The 16,891-nt window shown below is 37.5% G+C and overlaps 1 protein-coding gene across 1 annotated transcript in view; it reads right to left on the bottom strand.

The window, feature by feature from the left end:
* The window catches only part of MCTP1 (multiple C2 and transmembrane domain containing 1), a 290,613-nt gene that overhangs the window by 86,585 nt on the left and 187,137 nt on the right, over window positions 1–16,891 (bottom strand). Inside the window, exons 11-15 of the mRNA XM_086628677.1 lie at window positions 14,620–14,722; window positions 12,420–12,522; window positions 11,961–12,062; window positions 11,541–11,615; window positions 9,583–9,702 (exon numbers count right to left, since the gene is read on the bottom strand). Of these exons, the coding sequence (XP_086484803.1) occupies window positions 9,583–9,702; window positions 11,541–11,615; window positions 11,961–12,062; window positions 12,420–12,522; window positions 14,620–14,722 (503 nt within the window). The remainder of the gene's footprint in view (window positions 1–9,582; window positions 9,703–11,540; window positions 11,616–11,960; window positions 12,063–12,419; window positions 12,523–14,619; window positions 14,723–16,891) is intronic.

The raw sequence follows: 16,891 nt of genomic DNA, 5'->3' as shown, positions 1-16,891 counted from the left end.
AATTTTCCCCTTCCCTTATAAATGAGCACCAGAAAGAGATAGACCTCAGGAGAGCCAGAGTGAGAACAGAAATATCATATGAGCTGACTTTATTGAGATGAGAATAGTCTAGACAGGAGCATCTCAAGCTAAACAGACACCATGCATTCGTATACTTAAGAACTTAGGAGAAATCTTTCAGGAAATAGCAAAGACTTATGCATTAGTCCTGCCAGGGCTACTATTAAAGGAAAGATTTACCTTCAGCTTAACATGTTTACCCCTCAAGTTATGATTTAGAGGAGACATACTGAGCGCAGAGAATCACAGACATGCATTAATATTAGCTTGATTTTTTTTAATCATAGCCTTCCCAAGTATACAGTGCCACTTCCTGTAGTGATAAATGCAAAATATGTATTCAGTATATCAAAACAGAATTAATTTTATTCATTTTTGAGCACATTTCTTCGCTACCTTTTTATTTTTTTAATGGGGTTAGGAAGTGTCTGTCTCTGCTCATTAATGAGCAGTGTCTACTTACAGAGGCCAGTCAATTAGAACTGGAATACAGGCACGTCTAATCACAGCTCCTATAAGGCTATGGAGAGAAAATCATGTCTCCTATTCAGCCAGTGCTGCACACTAATTGCCCAAGGAGTTCCAAGTGCATAATACCAGTTTTAACAGATAACTTTGCAGTCCTAACAACAGCTGCGAGAGCAGTGGTCAATCTCGAATAAACAAGACTGAATTATGCCAATTTTTTGCTTTTGCAAATCAATGGGTTCTTCTTAGAGCACTTGTATCTCAGGAAAGCGGTTTGTGTCTTGTAACTTCAGAGCTACAGTAATTGTGCGGACGTTATTCATGGAAATGTACAAACTCTAAGGATCTGCCATGCAGTTGCAAGTCTATTCAGTATCATCTGCGGCCACTTGGCTTAGTTATTAATTTTTTTTTTTCTCTTCACTAGCAATTCTGGTCACCACGTTAGTTATCTCTACCAGATAAGTGTTAATACTTACTCTGGAACAAATAAAATCTACCAGTGAAACCAAAATAAATCATACTTTTAAATTATGTCTCCTTTCTTATTACAAAGTTATAAACAGGTTTTAGGATATAAGCACTTATTATTTTCCTTTTGAAAATTAAATAAAAAACCCCTGCTGTTTCTACCAAGCAAGTGACTATGAGGTTTACAGGCTTTTTACTTCAAGGTCAACTGGAATTCTCGTTTCTTGCAGACGCTAAATCACTTACGCATGACACTTGGTAAAAATTTAACGTTCTGACCACACTCTGAGGGTCTCATTTATTAAAAAAACTATCTAAACAACATTGTTTCTTGCACTGATACTTAACTAAAAGGATCTTCAAGAAAGTTTTTGTTCCTCTTTATATTGTCGTGACCGCTACAAGAAGTTGCTGTGCAAGACAGGCCATTGCAAACACTCAACCTTTACCAATGGAATGGCCAAGGCTTGGTGAGGACTTTCTTCACAACTTTGTAACTGTTGGTCTGGCCTTTAATTAGGAAATTTAAGCAAGCATTCTGCCTAGATAGTAATCTGCTCGAGGCAGCCTTGTCACTGAGATCTGCAGACACTGCCTTGGGCCAGTAGTCAGGAGGGAAGTGGGAAAAGCATGTGGAAAGGTAGTTCAGGGAGGTATCATTTTCCTGAAAGAACAGATTCAATCCTAGTTCTTCAGGTATGGAAAACACTTTGGGTGGAAACAATGTTTACCCGACTAAATGATACAATAAAGTCTATGTTAATAGTGTGCTATATAACTCGTGTCTAATTTAGGAGAAAAATGAAAAAATCCAACACTTGAGTATTCTTTGTAACATGAGGCTTCAGTAGCTTATCCACTTGATTTAAAGACAGTCTACTCAGTATACAGAGAGACACACTATTCCAAGTGAAGGACAACTTCTAGTGCTACTGCTTTTTCACACTCTGTCACAAGCCAGTTTGCCTAATTGTGAAAATAAGAAGATCTCCCAGTTTAGTTGTAAATGCCCACTTCTTTCATTGAACTTTCCTACACAAATCTTAATAGAGTTCTGGTGAAAACAAAGCTTCTTTCATGGAAAGTCCACCTTACACTGAGAAGGAAGGCAGAGGGGTCATAAGAAAGGGACAGCAGAATGACACAGCAGTTTTTCACTTCCATTGCCCACTGTCCTGAGGGGAATAGACTCATTGTTCATTCTCTCTGCCAGTTCTGCTGGTTCTGTGTATCATCGTCACGAGCAGCATCGCCACCCACCAGTTATTTCCAAGTGGGAAGTCAGCTTGCAAACTCTCTCTGGTCCAAACCATCCATTTTTGGAATAAGAAGCATGCAGCATTTCTCTTTTGCCAAAAATGCAAGATAAAGCTGTGTGTGGCACACACATCACTTTTAGGAAAAAACGATAAAACTTTCAATGTTAACTTTTTGCAATGGTTACTCAGGGGTGTTTTTCTTTTGAGGCTTTACTTGCAACACCAATAAAACAATTACTGTTAGTCGTATAGCACGTGTGGCACTAGTAGAAACAAAACATGTTCTATGCCTTTTTTACATTAACAGTCTGGATTTCACATTCTGCAATCAAAACTGAAATCATAAAATTGTATGTTAAACAAAATAAGCAGGGCAAAGATTTTCACAATGCATATCTGAAACATTGTAAAGTTACCCTAAGTGTTTCCACTCCAGTAAAATCCAACACATTGAAAATAATTTGTTTTTTCTTCATTTTTCCACCCAGGCAGAGATGCTTATAGTATCACCTACCAGATACATACCTACTAAACAAATGACTACTCTATAGGGATAAGCACACCAAAGATTCCTTAAAAAAATTAGGGAGAAACTGGTAGGGTCATTTCTGAGCAGGCTGCTTTTCTAAACCTTTTGCACATCTTGTTTTCAAAAGCTTTAAAATTCTGCTTCTCTATTTGATTTCCCTTACTTGGGTATTTCTCACTAGCATGCCACATACCTGATTATTGCCTCTTTCCTTACCACACCAAAACTTTGAACAAAACATTATGTTATATTTTAACTACTACATTTAACTATTGAACGATCCAGCAAAATCAGTGTGGTCCACAGTCCTTCCATTTCAAGGCAAACCATTATAATACCTAACCACTGCTAAAATAAAAAGGAAGTAAAGCACTCTTTGTAACATGATTTTACAATGTGTTGGTTCTCCTATGACTCATAACTAAAAGATGATGAAAAAGTAAGATATTTTACAATCCACTCATGTGCACTCTTCAAGTAATGAAAGTTTAAATGACCAAGATTTCCTGCAACAACCGTGAAATGCCCACTCGGGGAGGCCAATGATGATAAGGCACACAACTACTTTCTCCTTAGAACATCGGTACTAAATAGTCATCCAAATTTAATATCGTTGTCATCTGAAGTCTTTCGAGTACGAAGCTTTTTGTTCAGGAGAGTTTTATACACTCAAGAGGAAAGTGGAAGCAGGAATATATGATGCAACACAACCCCTCTCTGGACACATAGCAACGCTGGGTCAAATGCAACCACCCTGTAACTCTTCTGGTAACACCAGGCAGCTGGAGAGCCGTGATGTGCATTACAGGAAATGTACTCCAGACCAAGATTACAACTCACACAAGTTGGCTGCCCAGATTTCTAGCCACATCACTGCCGTAAGAGGAAATCTAAACTCATTTTTAGAACTTCTTGGGTAATTCTAAATAGTGGATGGTAACCGATAATTTTTGTTGATTTACATAACTTTTGATCAACCACATTTTGATGCATCAGACTTTTTGGTGCATCAAGCTATAGTATCATTTTAAAAGCTTTGATAAGCCAATACTTCCAGTGCAAAGCTATCAGTTTTCTAAGTAGGGAGAAAAGGAGAACAGGTGGGAAGAATAGTCTGGCAGTCAAGGGAATAGTCCAAGACTTGGGATACCAATGCTCTCTTCTGCTGAATGTTTCCTGTTTAAGAAATCAAAAGTCTCTTTACCTCAATTGGTCATCTAAAACAAGGAAAGTATTTCCCTACACTGCAAAGGCATTTTCAAGATCAAACACTTTAAGACTATGAAGAATTCAGAGTGGAATCTGAGTAAGTACCTAAAATAGATATGCAGGTAAAATAATACATATCATTTTATACTACTGAAAATAAACACCTAAAGGAGCATTTAAAATGCCAAAAGGTAGAGCTGGTGCCATTTTAGACGCCCTGGGGTGGGTACCCCAGTCACCTGGATGGTGATGGCAGAAGTGACACAGAACCTAAGACATACACGTGTCCTCCTGGAACAGCAGCTGGGTGGCACACAGGATGCTCCAGATTATCTAAAATGACACCAAGTCTGCGCTGAGGCAGCGAATCACACTGCTGAACTGGTTTGGCAAGTGTGTATTCACTCTGTGAGGGAAGTAAAATGAAAGTGGTTATTTAAACCAAAACAAAATACTAAAGGAAATTACTGAGCATATAAATATTCCTCAATCTTTCTCTGTATCAGATTTGTGAACACACAATATGCCAAACACATGATGTCCCAAAAGCCATCATAGTGCTGCAGGAGAGGTGGATTGATGACACCAAGAATTTCCACACCAGAATCATTCCTCAGTCGTTATTGTTGAACACAGAGGAGTTTTTTTAATCACTGCTGGTGCTGGTATGTTCTTTAGGTATAAATGGTTAATGGATCCCAATGGTCATATATACCAGGACCTGGTATGCATCTGTTTCTTTCCTATCCCACTTTCCCAAACCTGGCACACAGTACAGCTAAGAAAGCTCAAATCGCGCTGAATCTCACATTACTTTTGCGGGTCTACAGAAAATCAGAAAAAAGGAAACAGGATTTAGATCGCTTTTCTTTTTGTCTGCTTTACTTCTGAAAAAAAAAAAAACAAAAAACCAACAAACAAAAGCAGACCAGACCGATCTACTTCATTCTCTTTCCTGCTGGTGAAGATACAGCTGACAAAAAGCTGAAAGACTCTTGCACATGTGTGCAACCTGCATCAGAAATGAACCTTGTGCCTGGCTTTGCCACTGCCATGTCACTTTAGCTCTGCACATCTGTCTTTTGAGAACAGGCAGTTTTGACAGCAACAGGAATTCTTGGAAAGGCTTTTTTAGGATGTAAGAAGTTTTTGCAACTACCTTGCCAACACTTCTTCCAATTTCAAATTCTAGACAACAGGTGGCAAAGAGAATCTGAGGGTCTACTTTAACCAGGCTTAGTAAAAAGCAATTTGAAGGTGTTTATATATTACATTCTCAGCAATGCTATCAACAATGGCAAAACCTATGAGCTCTTAAATACATCTGTAAAATTCTGTTTCTCCTACAATTACAGTGTTGAAAAAAAGGAAAATATTTAATAACTAACACAAGTGTATTATCCCTCTTGACGGCAGCACATCAAGTCTCTCCAAAAACATAATCTTCAGCTTTTAGTGAAAGTTGCTTCTGAGATACACAGTAGTGATAACTTCCCTTTTTAACAGGGAAAAGCTAAGCAATCTGACAAAACTACTTTACTGTCTCGTTTCCTCCTAGAGATCAGCTCTTTTTTTCTCGTTTCCTTCTCGGTTTCAATTAATTAGCATGACACCACTGCACCTAAATGGTGTATGTGCAAGACAACTAACACTTAATCAAAGGCTAGGGACACTATTATGTCATTTTCACACATGAATTGTGTAAGGTTAGAAGACAAAGCGAAGGCGAGTTAGACCTGACAAATGACTTGAACGCAGGGCAAGTCATTTTATCAATATTTCAAAGCCTAAGAAAGAAAAGTATTTTCTATGTGCATGCACACACGTATAGAAAGATTCAGAGGAGTAGAAGAACACGTTCATAGAAAGCTTGAATTTGGCGACATACTGAAAAGCATGTGTGTGATCGGATGAGGGTACTCTGCTTCCAAATGAGAAAGGAAACAAGTTTACTTTATGAGTAACAGTTAAACGTTCAAGCAGGCAATTAAAGTGCTTTACTGAGGCCATTTTGGGATACCAAACACTTTGAAGATTATATATTCCCTCATAATTCATGTTCAATGTTCCTCTAAGTAAAAATGTGGCTCCCTTTAGTTACTCAGTTATGAATTGTACTTTAAAGGCAAGGGGACGTTTTTGATAATGCACATCTTAAACTTTTCATTAAACTACCAAATTTAAATTCTACCTTTTTGTGCACTCTGACATTTTTGTCTGGCATTTTCATTAATTTTGCGACATACATAAATGTAGCTGAAATGTTAACTGATCAATACTTTGTCTCTCTCATGTAGCACTAGAGCGAAGCTCCCCAAGGACCACGCAGCAGTACAGAAATTAAATGTGTAAAATATCAAATGTTAATGTTAAACACAGCAGCACTTACTGTATAACGACTGAAAAGGCTAAAAGAATTCCAAATGGACAGATGGTAGCACAAATTATCTACAATCACATTTAAAGATTAAAGTTTGTCCCGTAAAATAATTCATTGACTCATGTTGAAGTGTGTCCTTTTACTGATAGCTCAGTTGTCCAATTATTTTTGTGCTCATTACAGTGAGAAATGACAGAACTGGAAAAAAAGAGTGTACACTTTTTTCCCCCTACGTTGCACCCACTGACATCTGCAAGAACACAAATGTCTGGTCAAGAAGCTGATGGAAATTAGGCCCAATTTAGTAGACATTTCAGTGCCCACAGTGGATTAATCTAAAGGAAAATCATCTACTTTTGCATACTCTAATAAAGTTCTTCTGCCTGAAACACACCATATTAATTCATGAATTAAAAAATATGTAAAAATTAACTGCTAAATAATCCAAACCTCTGTTTTAAATACAGAAAATAATTTGAATTTACAGCAAGGGTTCTCTCTACGTATTCTTTTCTTTTCCACTGCATTTAGGTGCTTAACAAGCATAAACACAAGCATGTAACACATTCTTGATCAGCCTCTAGATATAACAGGGCCCTATGTGCTATAATAAAGGTCTTATGGAAATGAAACATTAATTTGACATTGTTGCTATATTCTTCCTTTACTTAACAGGAAATAAATAGGAAAAATGATGAGAGCATATCAAATCTTCTGATGGTTCAAATCCAAAGTCATATCCTAGTCAGATTGACCTATGTTTCACAAGCTACTTACAAAATCTTTGTATATCCAAAAAACAACAGTTAATAATAAGTCAAGGTTACATCAGCACAAAAATACAAAAAATTACGTCTAGGCAGCAGTTATTCATCTGCTGTGAGTTACTGAGGCGCAGAAAAGAAAAAAGAGTCAAACCCTTAAGTCATTCCGACTTCTAGGTACAGCATGCTCAACAACCGTCATCAAGCTTGTGCCTTTGGCCAGATTTGAGAAAGAACCATCCTAAAACTTTGAAAAAGCATTTCCTTTCCTAAAATATCCCAAATGATGTAAAGGTTTGAGACAGCTAAGTTCTGGAGTATAAACAGTCTGCAAGTCCCTTCAATGAACATTTTCAGTCTCGTTTACCAACGTTGCGACTCTCCAAGGACAACCACTTTAAAAAGAGCTGCTGTGAGCACTTTAGTGTGCGAAGCCCATAAAGCAGATACCTGTAGCTTTTTATTCAAGGCTTTCTGTTGGTTTTCAAGAGTAGTCCTCCTTTCCAGATCTCTGATTAATTACAACCTACTACATTTCTGAAAACCGAGCTAGTCTACCAGTACTTCTTCACCTATGGTCTTCTTTAACAGTAGCCCCATCAGAAACCAAAGACATGGGGTGAAGCAGGAGAAAATAGTACCTGTGATTGTCACGCCAAGAACTCCAGACAATGGGAGATCTGAAAAATCAACTCTCACATATGTGGCTTCTGTGAAACGGCTGTAAATCTGTACTGTGATGTTATTCATCAAGCTATGCATTCACATCCAACAGGAAGGAAGAAATGGTTTGTTTCAAAGTTTACTTCTCGTATAGCATTTATTAGTCTGCCTACGGAGATCGAAACCTCCAGAACAGCCTATTTCTCATCTCCTTTCTGGCACTGACATTTCTCTGCGACATTCTCCAACCTCTGGCAGACATCAAGAGGAGATACAATTTATGTAATAGTGAAGAGATGAAAATCAAACATATAAGTACAGCTTTTTTTATGGAATCTACTAAATTCCAGTGTAACCTTAGTGCAAGTACAATTTAGTATTACAAGTGCAAGTGAGCCACTCTCAAGATTTTTCAAAGGCTTATGATAGCTATGAAACTCCAGAAACCATCTACATCCAAAGCTTATGATCAGGATAGAAGTTCATGTAGATTTGACTTGGCTGGCAAAAACTTATCAATTTTTTTGCCCAACAGAGGGATGATTTGATCCTTGGAGAGAATAACAACAGGCTGAAAAGCACAGGCCAGTCCTTTGGATGCAGAGCAGGAACATGTCTGTAAAGTCACAGCACTGATGCAGACGTAATGTATTCATAACTACCACAACCACCCCAGAGCAAAACAAATACTAAAAAGAAATTAAGAAAAGCAGGCTTTTGAGATGTATAAATACAAAAATTATATGAATAAAAGAATATATATATATATAAATAAGATCAGGAACACATTTCTACTGCAATATAGTAGAACTACAATGACATATACTCACTACAGAGACCTTCTTCCTCAAATTCCATGTTTTATGCATTTCCAACTACCTGTTACGACACCGAATTTCTTTTATGATTGGAAACAACTAGAATTTAATGGCAACGCAACTTCTTCCATGACCACAGCAGCGCATGATGAGAACAAAATAAACTCACTTGCCCCAAAGAATAGGATATCTTTCTATTTCCCTTTCTTCCACGGGTAACAGGTGGTTGTTCCACGTCCGTATTAAAATCAGATTGATTTTAATCAGACTCACTGGACAGGTGAGTACTTACTAACTGGAGCAGTTATAGCAATGTGAACATTTGAGTTTTCCATAGAAACTTGCATTTTCCTACGAAATTTTGTCATTTTAAACTGAAATATTGACAGATCGTCTTTCTAGAGCAAACAGTAGCAAGCATATTTAGATTTGAGACATCAGTAGAAGTACAAAACCCCTGAGGGTTTGAACAGCACATGCAACTATTTGGGTCCAGAGTTTTGTACCTCTAAAAAAGTTATAAGTGTAACATATGTTTATATGTCGAGGACAAAGTAATACTAATTTTATATTCATGACATATAAAAGCATTCACAAAATATTCAAAACAAGTTTTAGAGTAAATATGCAATATACAAGGGGGCCAAACAAAATTTAACCAAAGTAACGTGTGAGAAGCTCAAGATATATCATCCATAGTTCACTGACTGTATTTTGAGTTGTATCGCTTGCTTATATTATTTGTACAATTGTAAATTGAAAAAAAACCCCAACTATCTTGTTTGTGTGACATTTAAAACTTACTTTTTTTTAAAAAGTGAATAAACATGATTTGCAGTATCTTCATAATGCAAAGTTTTTAAAAAAAAAATCTGAACCCCTCACATCAACATTGTATTATCTCTCAGTCTAGAACACAAATACACAAGGGTGATTAATAATAATAAAAAGAAGATCATACCAAAAAGGCAGCAAGACTTCTTGGGGGAGAATCCCAGTCAAAGCAACTGCTAATGTAGTAGGCAGCATTTATGAGCACCATGATGCAACGCTTCATCCGGACAAAGTTTCTTAATAGTAGCTGTTAAATAAAGACAAGACAATGAAAATGTTGCAAAACCCCAAAAGTTTCAGAGGAGGCTCATGCTTACAATATTGTCATTCTTAATTTGGGTGAAGATTGAGAAAATAACATGTTAAGCTGTCTAGCTCAGAAATTGAGAAAGACAGTTTAAAATTTGAGAGATTTGGAAGACAGAGAATTTGTTAGTTGTATCAACTGATATTTGTTGAATTTAATTCTAAACGGTACACGAATTGTTCAATTTTAAAAGCCACTTGTAAAATTTCACGGATTATTTTGTTATTAGGACTTCAGAGTTTTATTAAGGAGGCAAGACTTTCCTCATTCTCAAGCACTTCAGACATTTTGGCCTTTCTTAATAAAGAGATGCTGTAGGAGACTAATTGTAGGAGACTAATCTGAAACAATGTAAAAATACTTCTCTAATCTAATTAAGATCACCTGCACCCTTTACATTCAATTTTTCCTTTATTTGTAACAAATTTGTCTGCTGTGATGTACTTCAACCACGTTTTAAAGTATATATCGAAGTAACTTTAACTGCACACATTCAACCCATAGAGAGATGGGATATAACAGTGCTGGGTTTTGATTCAAGAGAATACCCTTAAATCCTCTAAAACAGCAATTCACTTGACCAAAAAAAGTAAATAAACCAGTGAATCAGTTAATTTGTGTACTGGATAGCAGAGAAAATGTTAGGTAGGTAAGACATGCTCGCTCTTGAAAAATGTGGATGTTTCAAAATGCAACCACATCAGTCACACATAAAGATTCCCTTTTTTTCATCCCCTAAGTGGTATTGTGGTGGGGTATCTTGTGCAAGTTAATCTAAAAAAACCCAACCCAAAGTGGGTATTTAAAGTTTACCTCTCCTGCCATCTGCAAAAAGCACAATGCTATTTTCTGTTATGAAAGTGGGGAGAAGAATGAAGCTTCAATAAAAGGCCTTGCTGCTCCTTTGCAGGGATAGCAGTGCAAAATGCAGCTTTAGTAACTGCATTATTCACAACAGTAAGGAAAGCAGCATTCCACCTCTTGAAATATTTTTTAATTAAATACATCGCACGACTGATACAAAATTCATCCAGCAGATAATTTAAATTAAGCTCAAGTCTATAAGCTTTCAGCAAAATAAAAATCAGATTCAAGACCTTTGCCTTTTCACTGCAAACAACGGAAGTCTTGTTCCCACAGTCCAGCCAAAAGCCCAGTTCTCTCCATATAACATACATCATTTGTGGAACATGAAAAACTGAATCACAAGTAGTTCAAGTGGAGAAAAAGGTAAGATGTGTGTTTAAATAATTTTTCCCAAAAGATTAAAACTGCGAATGGCAAAAATATCCTGAGAAAAAAGAAAACGGGTCCAGACATTCCCTACCCACAGGACTCTCAAAAGTAGTTAAGAGTTTTAGTCTGCTTTCACCTTTGATTCAAAGCCTACTTGCCTAACTTACTTAAAATTTGGCTAAAAGAATGCTGAAAGACTCTCTACTCTGCAACAAATTGAGATCTTTCGGGTCAAGGTTAACAGCAAAAATTTATGCAAGACTTGGTTTACATGCACCTGTGCTATAATCTGATATGTGTGGAACCTGATGGTTTCAACTGTGTTCTTATTCACGTATTTCATGGAAATTAAGCTGCAATTTATAGAGGGGACACAGTAAACCCGTGTATTTTGTTTCTGCCTTTTCTGACCTATCGTATTCTTTTGTAAACAGGTAATGAAAATGTTATTCTTTACCCTCCGCAGTACGATACCAGATATTTGGGTGTGCACACTTGATATTAAGGCTTTCGGAAAGGATTAGCGTTTCCTTACTCGTTACCTGTTTAGACAGTCTGTTTTCCTCTTCAATGTACTTCTGTTCTTTGGGCATTAAGGTTCGTATGCTGGCTTTCACCTACGCATTAAAACGTGTGTCAATATTTCAGGCTTACTCGCTCCTTCCTAACAGCACATGCTTCTATTTGCAAAAATTACGAAGTTTCCAAGTCAGGGCTGCCGAGCCCGCGGCGCAGAGCCGTGCACAGAGCCATGAGTTGCTGCTCCTCGCATTAGCAGCAAGAGCCGCGGTAGCAGCAACAAAAAGAGTGGGTGTGCCAGGCAGTGGCAGAAGAGTATTCTGCAGTATACATCAAGGTTTAGAGAAAATGAGGAATGACAGAAATTCTCTACAAATCAGGAACAAAAGCTTTCGCGAAACTGAACTCTTTAGCAGTACAAAAAAGCCAAAGTTAAGACTTACAGCATTAAAAATCACATCTATTTCAAGATAGATGACCCCCTTTGTTGGCCCTGTCAGCTGCTTGTTTTTCAAGACGTAGGCTTTCTGTTCACCATTTTGAATCTGCAGGAAAAGGACATGACAGCCGTCTGTCTCGCGGTCTCCACTGAATACCCCCCGCTGACCCCTGACCCCCAGCTGCTGAAACTGACAGAGAACCCAAAACAACTGTGGCAAGTCTGACAAGTACCTGTTCATTACCAGGACCGAGTCTGTCAGGAAAAATTAACTATCATGGGATTCAACATGGCCGTGAATTGAGTATGTTAAAATTTTAGTGTTCTTATTACAGACCTTGGTTGAGAAATGACAGACACAGAGCTGCAAATCTTTTTTTTTATTATTTTTTTTTTCCCTCTCCCTTTCCCTCCCCTTCAGCAGGAAAAATACAGAGCGCTATGTCAGGTGAACGAAACTTACAGACAGCAACGGTATAGCAACTTTGCCTAGAAAGTCAGCGCTCCGATCGCGGTCTTCGTCATAAACTGTCACTTCAAGCACCGAGTGGATGTCTTTAATATTGCTACAAAGGGAGAAGCACACACAGAAGAGAGGAGAAGTCACCCACACCAGCAGGCACCAAGGACAGGAACAGTGAAAGGTCAGCAAAATCAGATACTCGTCTATTCTCCCAAGCCATGGCAGAGAACAGAACTTAAGCAGATGAGGCACCTCTCCGTACACCGAAAAGCTTTCTGAGGGCTGTGGCGACTGTGTGCTCTCCTGGCAAGGCTTTCCCAGCAGAAGTTTTCCGAAGGATGTTGCTTTAAATCTCCTACCTGGGGTCTGCGCAGCGGGAGCTGGGAGGAAAGCCGGTGCAGAGCCGCGTGAGGGGATTTACTTGGAGCCTTTAAAGAGCATCCCTAACCTGCCACCCTTGCAGCAATTCTCGCTGCAAACACTGCAAAATTTGTAGGTTTGTAACTGAAAACGATTACGAGCCCCAGGAACACATCTTTGCGCAGAGAAGAAGCTCTGGAATTCTAAAATCCTTCGTTAATTACAAATATACAACAGTCATCACAGCAAATTTAAAACAAGCAATATGAAACAATGCATTTTTAAGTTACTACTGTTTTTTTCCCTGCGAGCTATTGAACACTCCAACACCATGCACAAGAAATGTCACTGTACACTGTAAACTCTCAAGTGAAAAATTCACATTCCTTATTCAGAGAAAAAAAACCCAGCATTGTTTGAGAGAACTCATCTTTGATTAAATGGCTGATCCAGGAAATGTGAATTCAAGCAAAGCAGTTTAACTTCAGTAAAACATACACCTCCAGACGAAACTGGATCGCTAGCCCAAAATTAATTAACAAATCTGAGGGTAAACAAAATAATGCAAATATACACAGAAGAGAGGTGAAAACTCTCCTTGAAGGCCTTTTGAGTTTTTCTATTTGATTCTTGATCAGTCTTTTGTTCTCCACAAAAGCAGGCAACTTCTTACGCAGAGAACACTGTCGAGCAGTAGAGGTTGATTAGTTATTGGCTCTATTCGTAGATAATTAAAAAGAAATTAATGAAGAATTTAGTGTGTTGTTGCAGCTACATAAAGGAGAAATAAGTTAATAAGCTACTGAGAAGTAAAACTGTTGTGAGACTTTTTTCTTTTGTTCTCAGTTGGTTCCTGAGATCTCACTGCAGGGCAAGAAAAGCTACAGATGCCAAATACATGAATGACAAATTTAGGGGGGAGGGGGAGCGGGAAGAAAATTAAAATCAGACTGTTTTGAGATCAAGGGCAAAACACAGAATTTTCATTTACGACAAAGTGAAGTAAATATACACAAAGCTAAAGGTTCTACCGGTTTCACAGTGGATTGTTAGCTGATTTCAGCAACAGAGAAACTTGCAACTGATCAGTTTTTGACTCATTGGTGTCACATTGCAGTCAGATAGGGAGAAGCAGGGAGAAAGCAGCAACTAAGCAAGACAAATAACAGCAAGATTTTGTTTGTGGAATATTTTTTTCTAGTTTTTCAGAGACTTTAAATGCCTTCAAGACGGATAAAAAAATCTGAATTGCATCACTTCCCAATAAACTAAATGCTTAAGATTGGATTTTATCCAATAGTAGCATTGCACTATTATGATACTAGACAGTATTGTCAGAAATGTAGTTGGTAAATGAGAAGAACAAATGGAAAGTCCAAGGATTGTAATTCAGAGAAGTATAAATGCATCTGAAATTCCTTCCTTTATATATTTACCTAATGTTTATTAAAGTTAACTATCACATTTTAATGCAGGTCATAATCACGATATCCTTTTTTTCACCCAAAACTTAGGGCCAAATCTAGTATGACGAGCTCTTGAAACTCTCTGAAGTTAGCAGGAGTGTGGAGTGCTTAGCATTACTCATACCTGGTTTCTAAGAAACAGATCCTGCTTTTTTACCTTAAAACAGCAGCTTTTCTCTATTTTTTTCAATATATTTAATCCTCAAAAAAGTATTGAGCTGTTTGGTTTAGAAATATCAACAGGACATCACTATCTTTCTTCTGAATCAGCGGTAGGTATCTGTGATTCACACGTACATCCCCTTAAACACACACCCTCCAAAGAACCCACCAATCCCACCTTAAAAAAAAAAAAAAAAAATCCAAACACCTACAATGTGAAGATTTTGTTCCATTCCGGATTGAGGTTCTTGTAGACAGTATGTGTCAGCAGTCTGTCATTGTTCAATTCAACTACACAAAATGGGTCACTTTTACCTATAAGAGAAAATTTGGAACAAAATTTATGAACTAAGAAAACCCATCGCGAGCAAGGTTTAAATAAAAATTAGTTTAGGTGGTTTTTCTTTTTTCTTTTCCTAAGCTGCATTCTAATTCTCTCAGGAATTAATTCAGGGAAGTCCTATGGTCTACATTATATTCAAGATGATCATAACAGGCTGTTCATCTTCGTAATCTGTTAACGTTCTTCACCAAAAGAACATCCTTTTTGTCTTTAAAAAAGAAAAGAAAAGAAAAGGAAAAAAATCACCATACAGACTTTTCTGATGAAAAAACAGCATGTTCCTAAAAGGTGCCAAGCACCCTTCTGAGACAGCTAAGAGAACTTTACTTCAATGGTGCCAATCCTACGTTGACTGTAATGATAACATAATTAGAGCATTTTGATATGTAGGAAATGTATTATTCCATATTATTTGTAATAACATAGCACCTATGATACTTATCCAAAGATTACTATGCCCTACATGTTTCACGCTGTACAAATCCTCTCCCCAAAATCAAAAAGCCTTAAAGACAGCCTCAGATAAAAGCCTAACACAGAGAAAATGGGCAAGTACAATTAAACAATGAAACGATATCAGCTGGAACGATGGGCTGTAGTCTCAGCACAGCAGAAGCTCAATCGTGGTTAGGATTTTTGTATACATTAAAGCACAATGAAGTAGCTTTGCATATATTTACAAGAAGGTTCCTCAGCATGGAAGCCACCACAGGAGAAAGTATGAAGATGTTGCTTTGAAAATGTAATATGTAGATAATGGAAGTGATATCCTAGACTGACTATGGAAGTAAATTTTTTTTTTTTTTTTTTTAAATAAAGAAAAAGAATGGGGAAAAGAAGTGGGTGTGTGGGGGTGCCCCTAAATGTGAAATAAGCAGCTTACAGCCAATGGCTGCAGGTGAGAAGTGCTTAGATATCAAGCAAAGAGCAAGAAAAATCATCCTGACTGCAAGTTTACGGGGAAGACATGAAACTTTACATTGAGCTTTTTTTTTAGATATCCATGAGGCCAAGGTTTGTATTTGGAAAGAAGAAGGAAAATCTTCAGAAATTCAGGACAGCTGAATCTCATGCTTAACAACAGTTTGCTTGTGTGAAAAAAGGAGCTCTCAGAAGAGGGAGGAAGCAAAAGAAGGGAAGATTGGTATCACCAGGGTTTCGGGGCAACCTGAAATTTCCTGGAAGGGTAAGAAGGTGTTGTGAGGAATATCTGAGGAACAGCTATGATAGAAGGAGCAGTAATGAAAACATGAGGGGCACGGTGAGAAGACAGTTGCAATAAAGAGGCAATAAAGGGAAGAAATCATAGTGTTGAGTAAATTATTTAACTCATATTTCAAATTATGACAGTAATGACAACCTCTACAAATGCTGGCCAAGACAGAGAGATGCTATTCCTCCTACCTATTTTGATTACCTCCAGTAATTGAAGAGAACAAACTTTGCCTTTGGCACAGAACACAAGTGTATGTATTATTTTCATGTAAGGCTACAAATACGTAAGTAGAAAGTCGTAAAATAAATTGCTGCTCCCCGAACCCAAGGGAACTTTGTCTGATGGAAATTAACAACCGAGTTGCATACTACAGAGTGGCTCGTTCTTGACTCTGGACTTTCTTTGGGCAGTAAAGCTTCTGAAAGTTATTGAGCGTTGGCATTGGCCTTCCACAATCAAATCTAGCACACTGAGCAACTGTATTTCACAATGTCTTCGATAACCCCATAATGCTTTGTCATGCATTATAGGAAGCCATAAATTGAGTAGCTCAATGGGGCTACATTAATGATATTAGGGAGGCATGTAATTTGTTTCATACCTTATACAAGTGACAATGAAATCAATATTTAGACAAAGCTGTCCAGGGGTCACATCTCCCAAACTGCAGTATTGATTCAGACTACATCAGAGGTTAATGTGCATATTATTAACTTTAATGATAAAGAATAATTGTTTTAAACACATTGCGAATTACAGTTAGAGTTCATGTTTACCCCCTTCGAAAAACAATATACCACTGAATTTTTCCTATTACACTTGAAAAATGATTAATTCATTAGTCAGCAGAGATGCATATATCACACATCTCAATGTTCTCTACCTCACAAGCCTAAAAGGTGGTAAGAAACTTAAACAATTCATA

This window comes from Tauraco erythrolophus, chromosome Z, assembly GCF_009769465.1.
Source record: "Tauraco erythrolophus isolate bTauEry1 chromosome Z, bTauEry1.pri, whole genome shotgun sequence".
Taxonomy (NCBI): domain Eukaryota; kingdom Metazoa; phylum Chordata; class Aves; order Musophagiformes; family Musophagidae; genus Tauraco; species Tauraco erythrolophus.
Note: the sequence above shows the minus strand (reverse complement) of the source record. Positions and strands in the feature narration are given on the sequence as shown.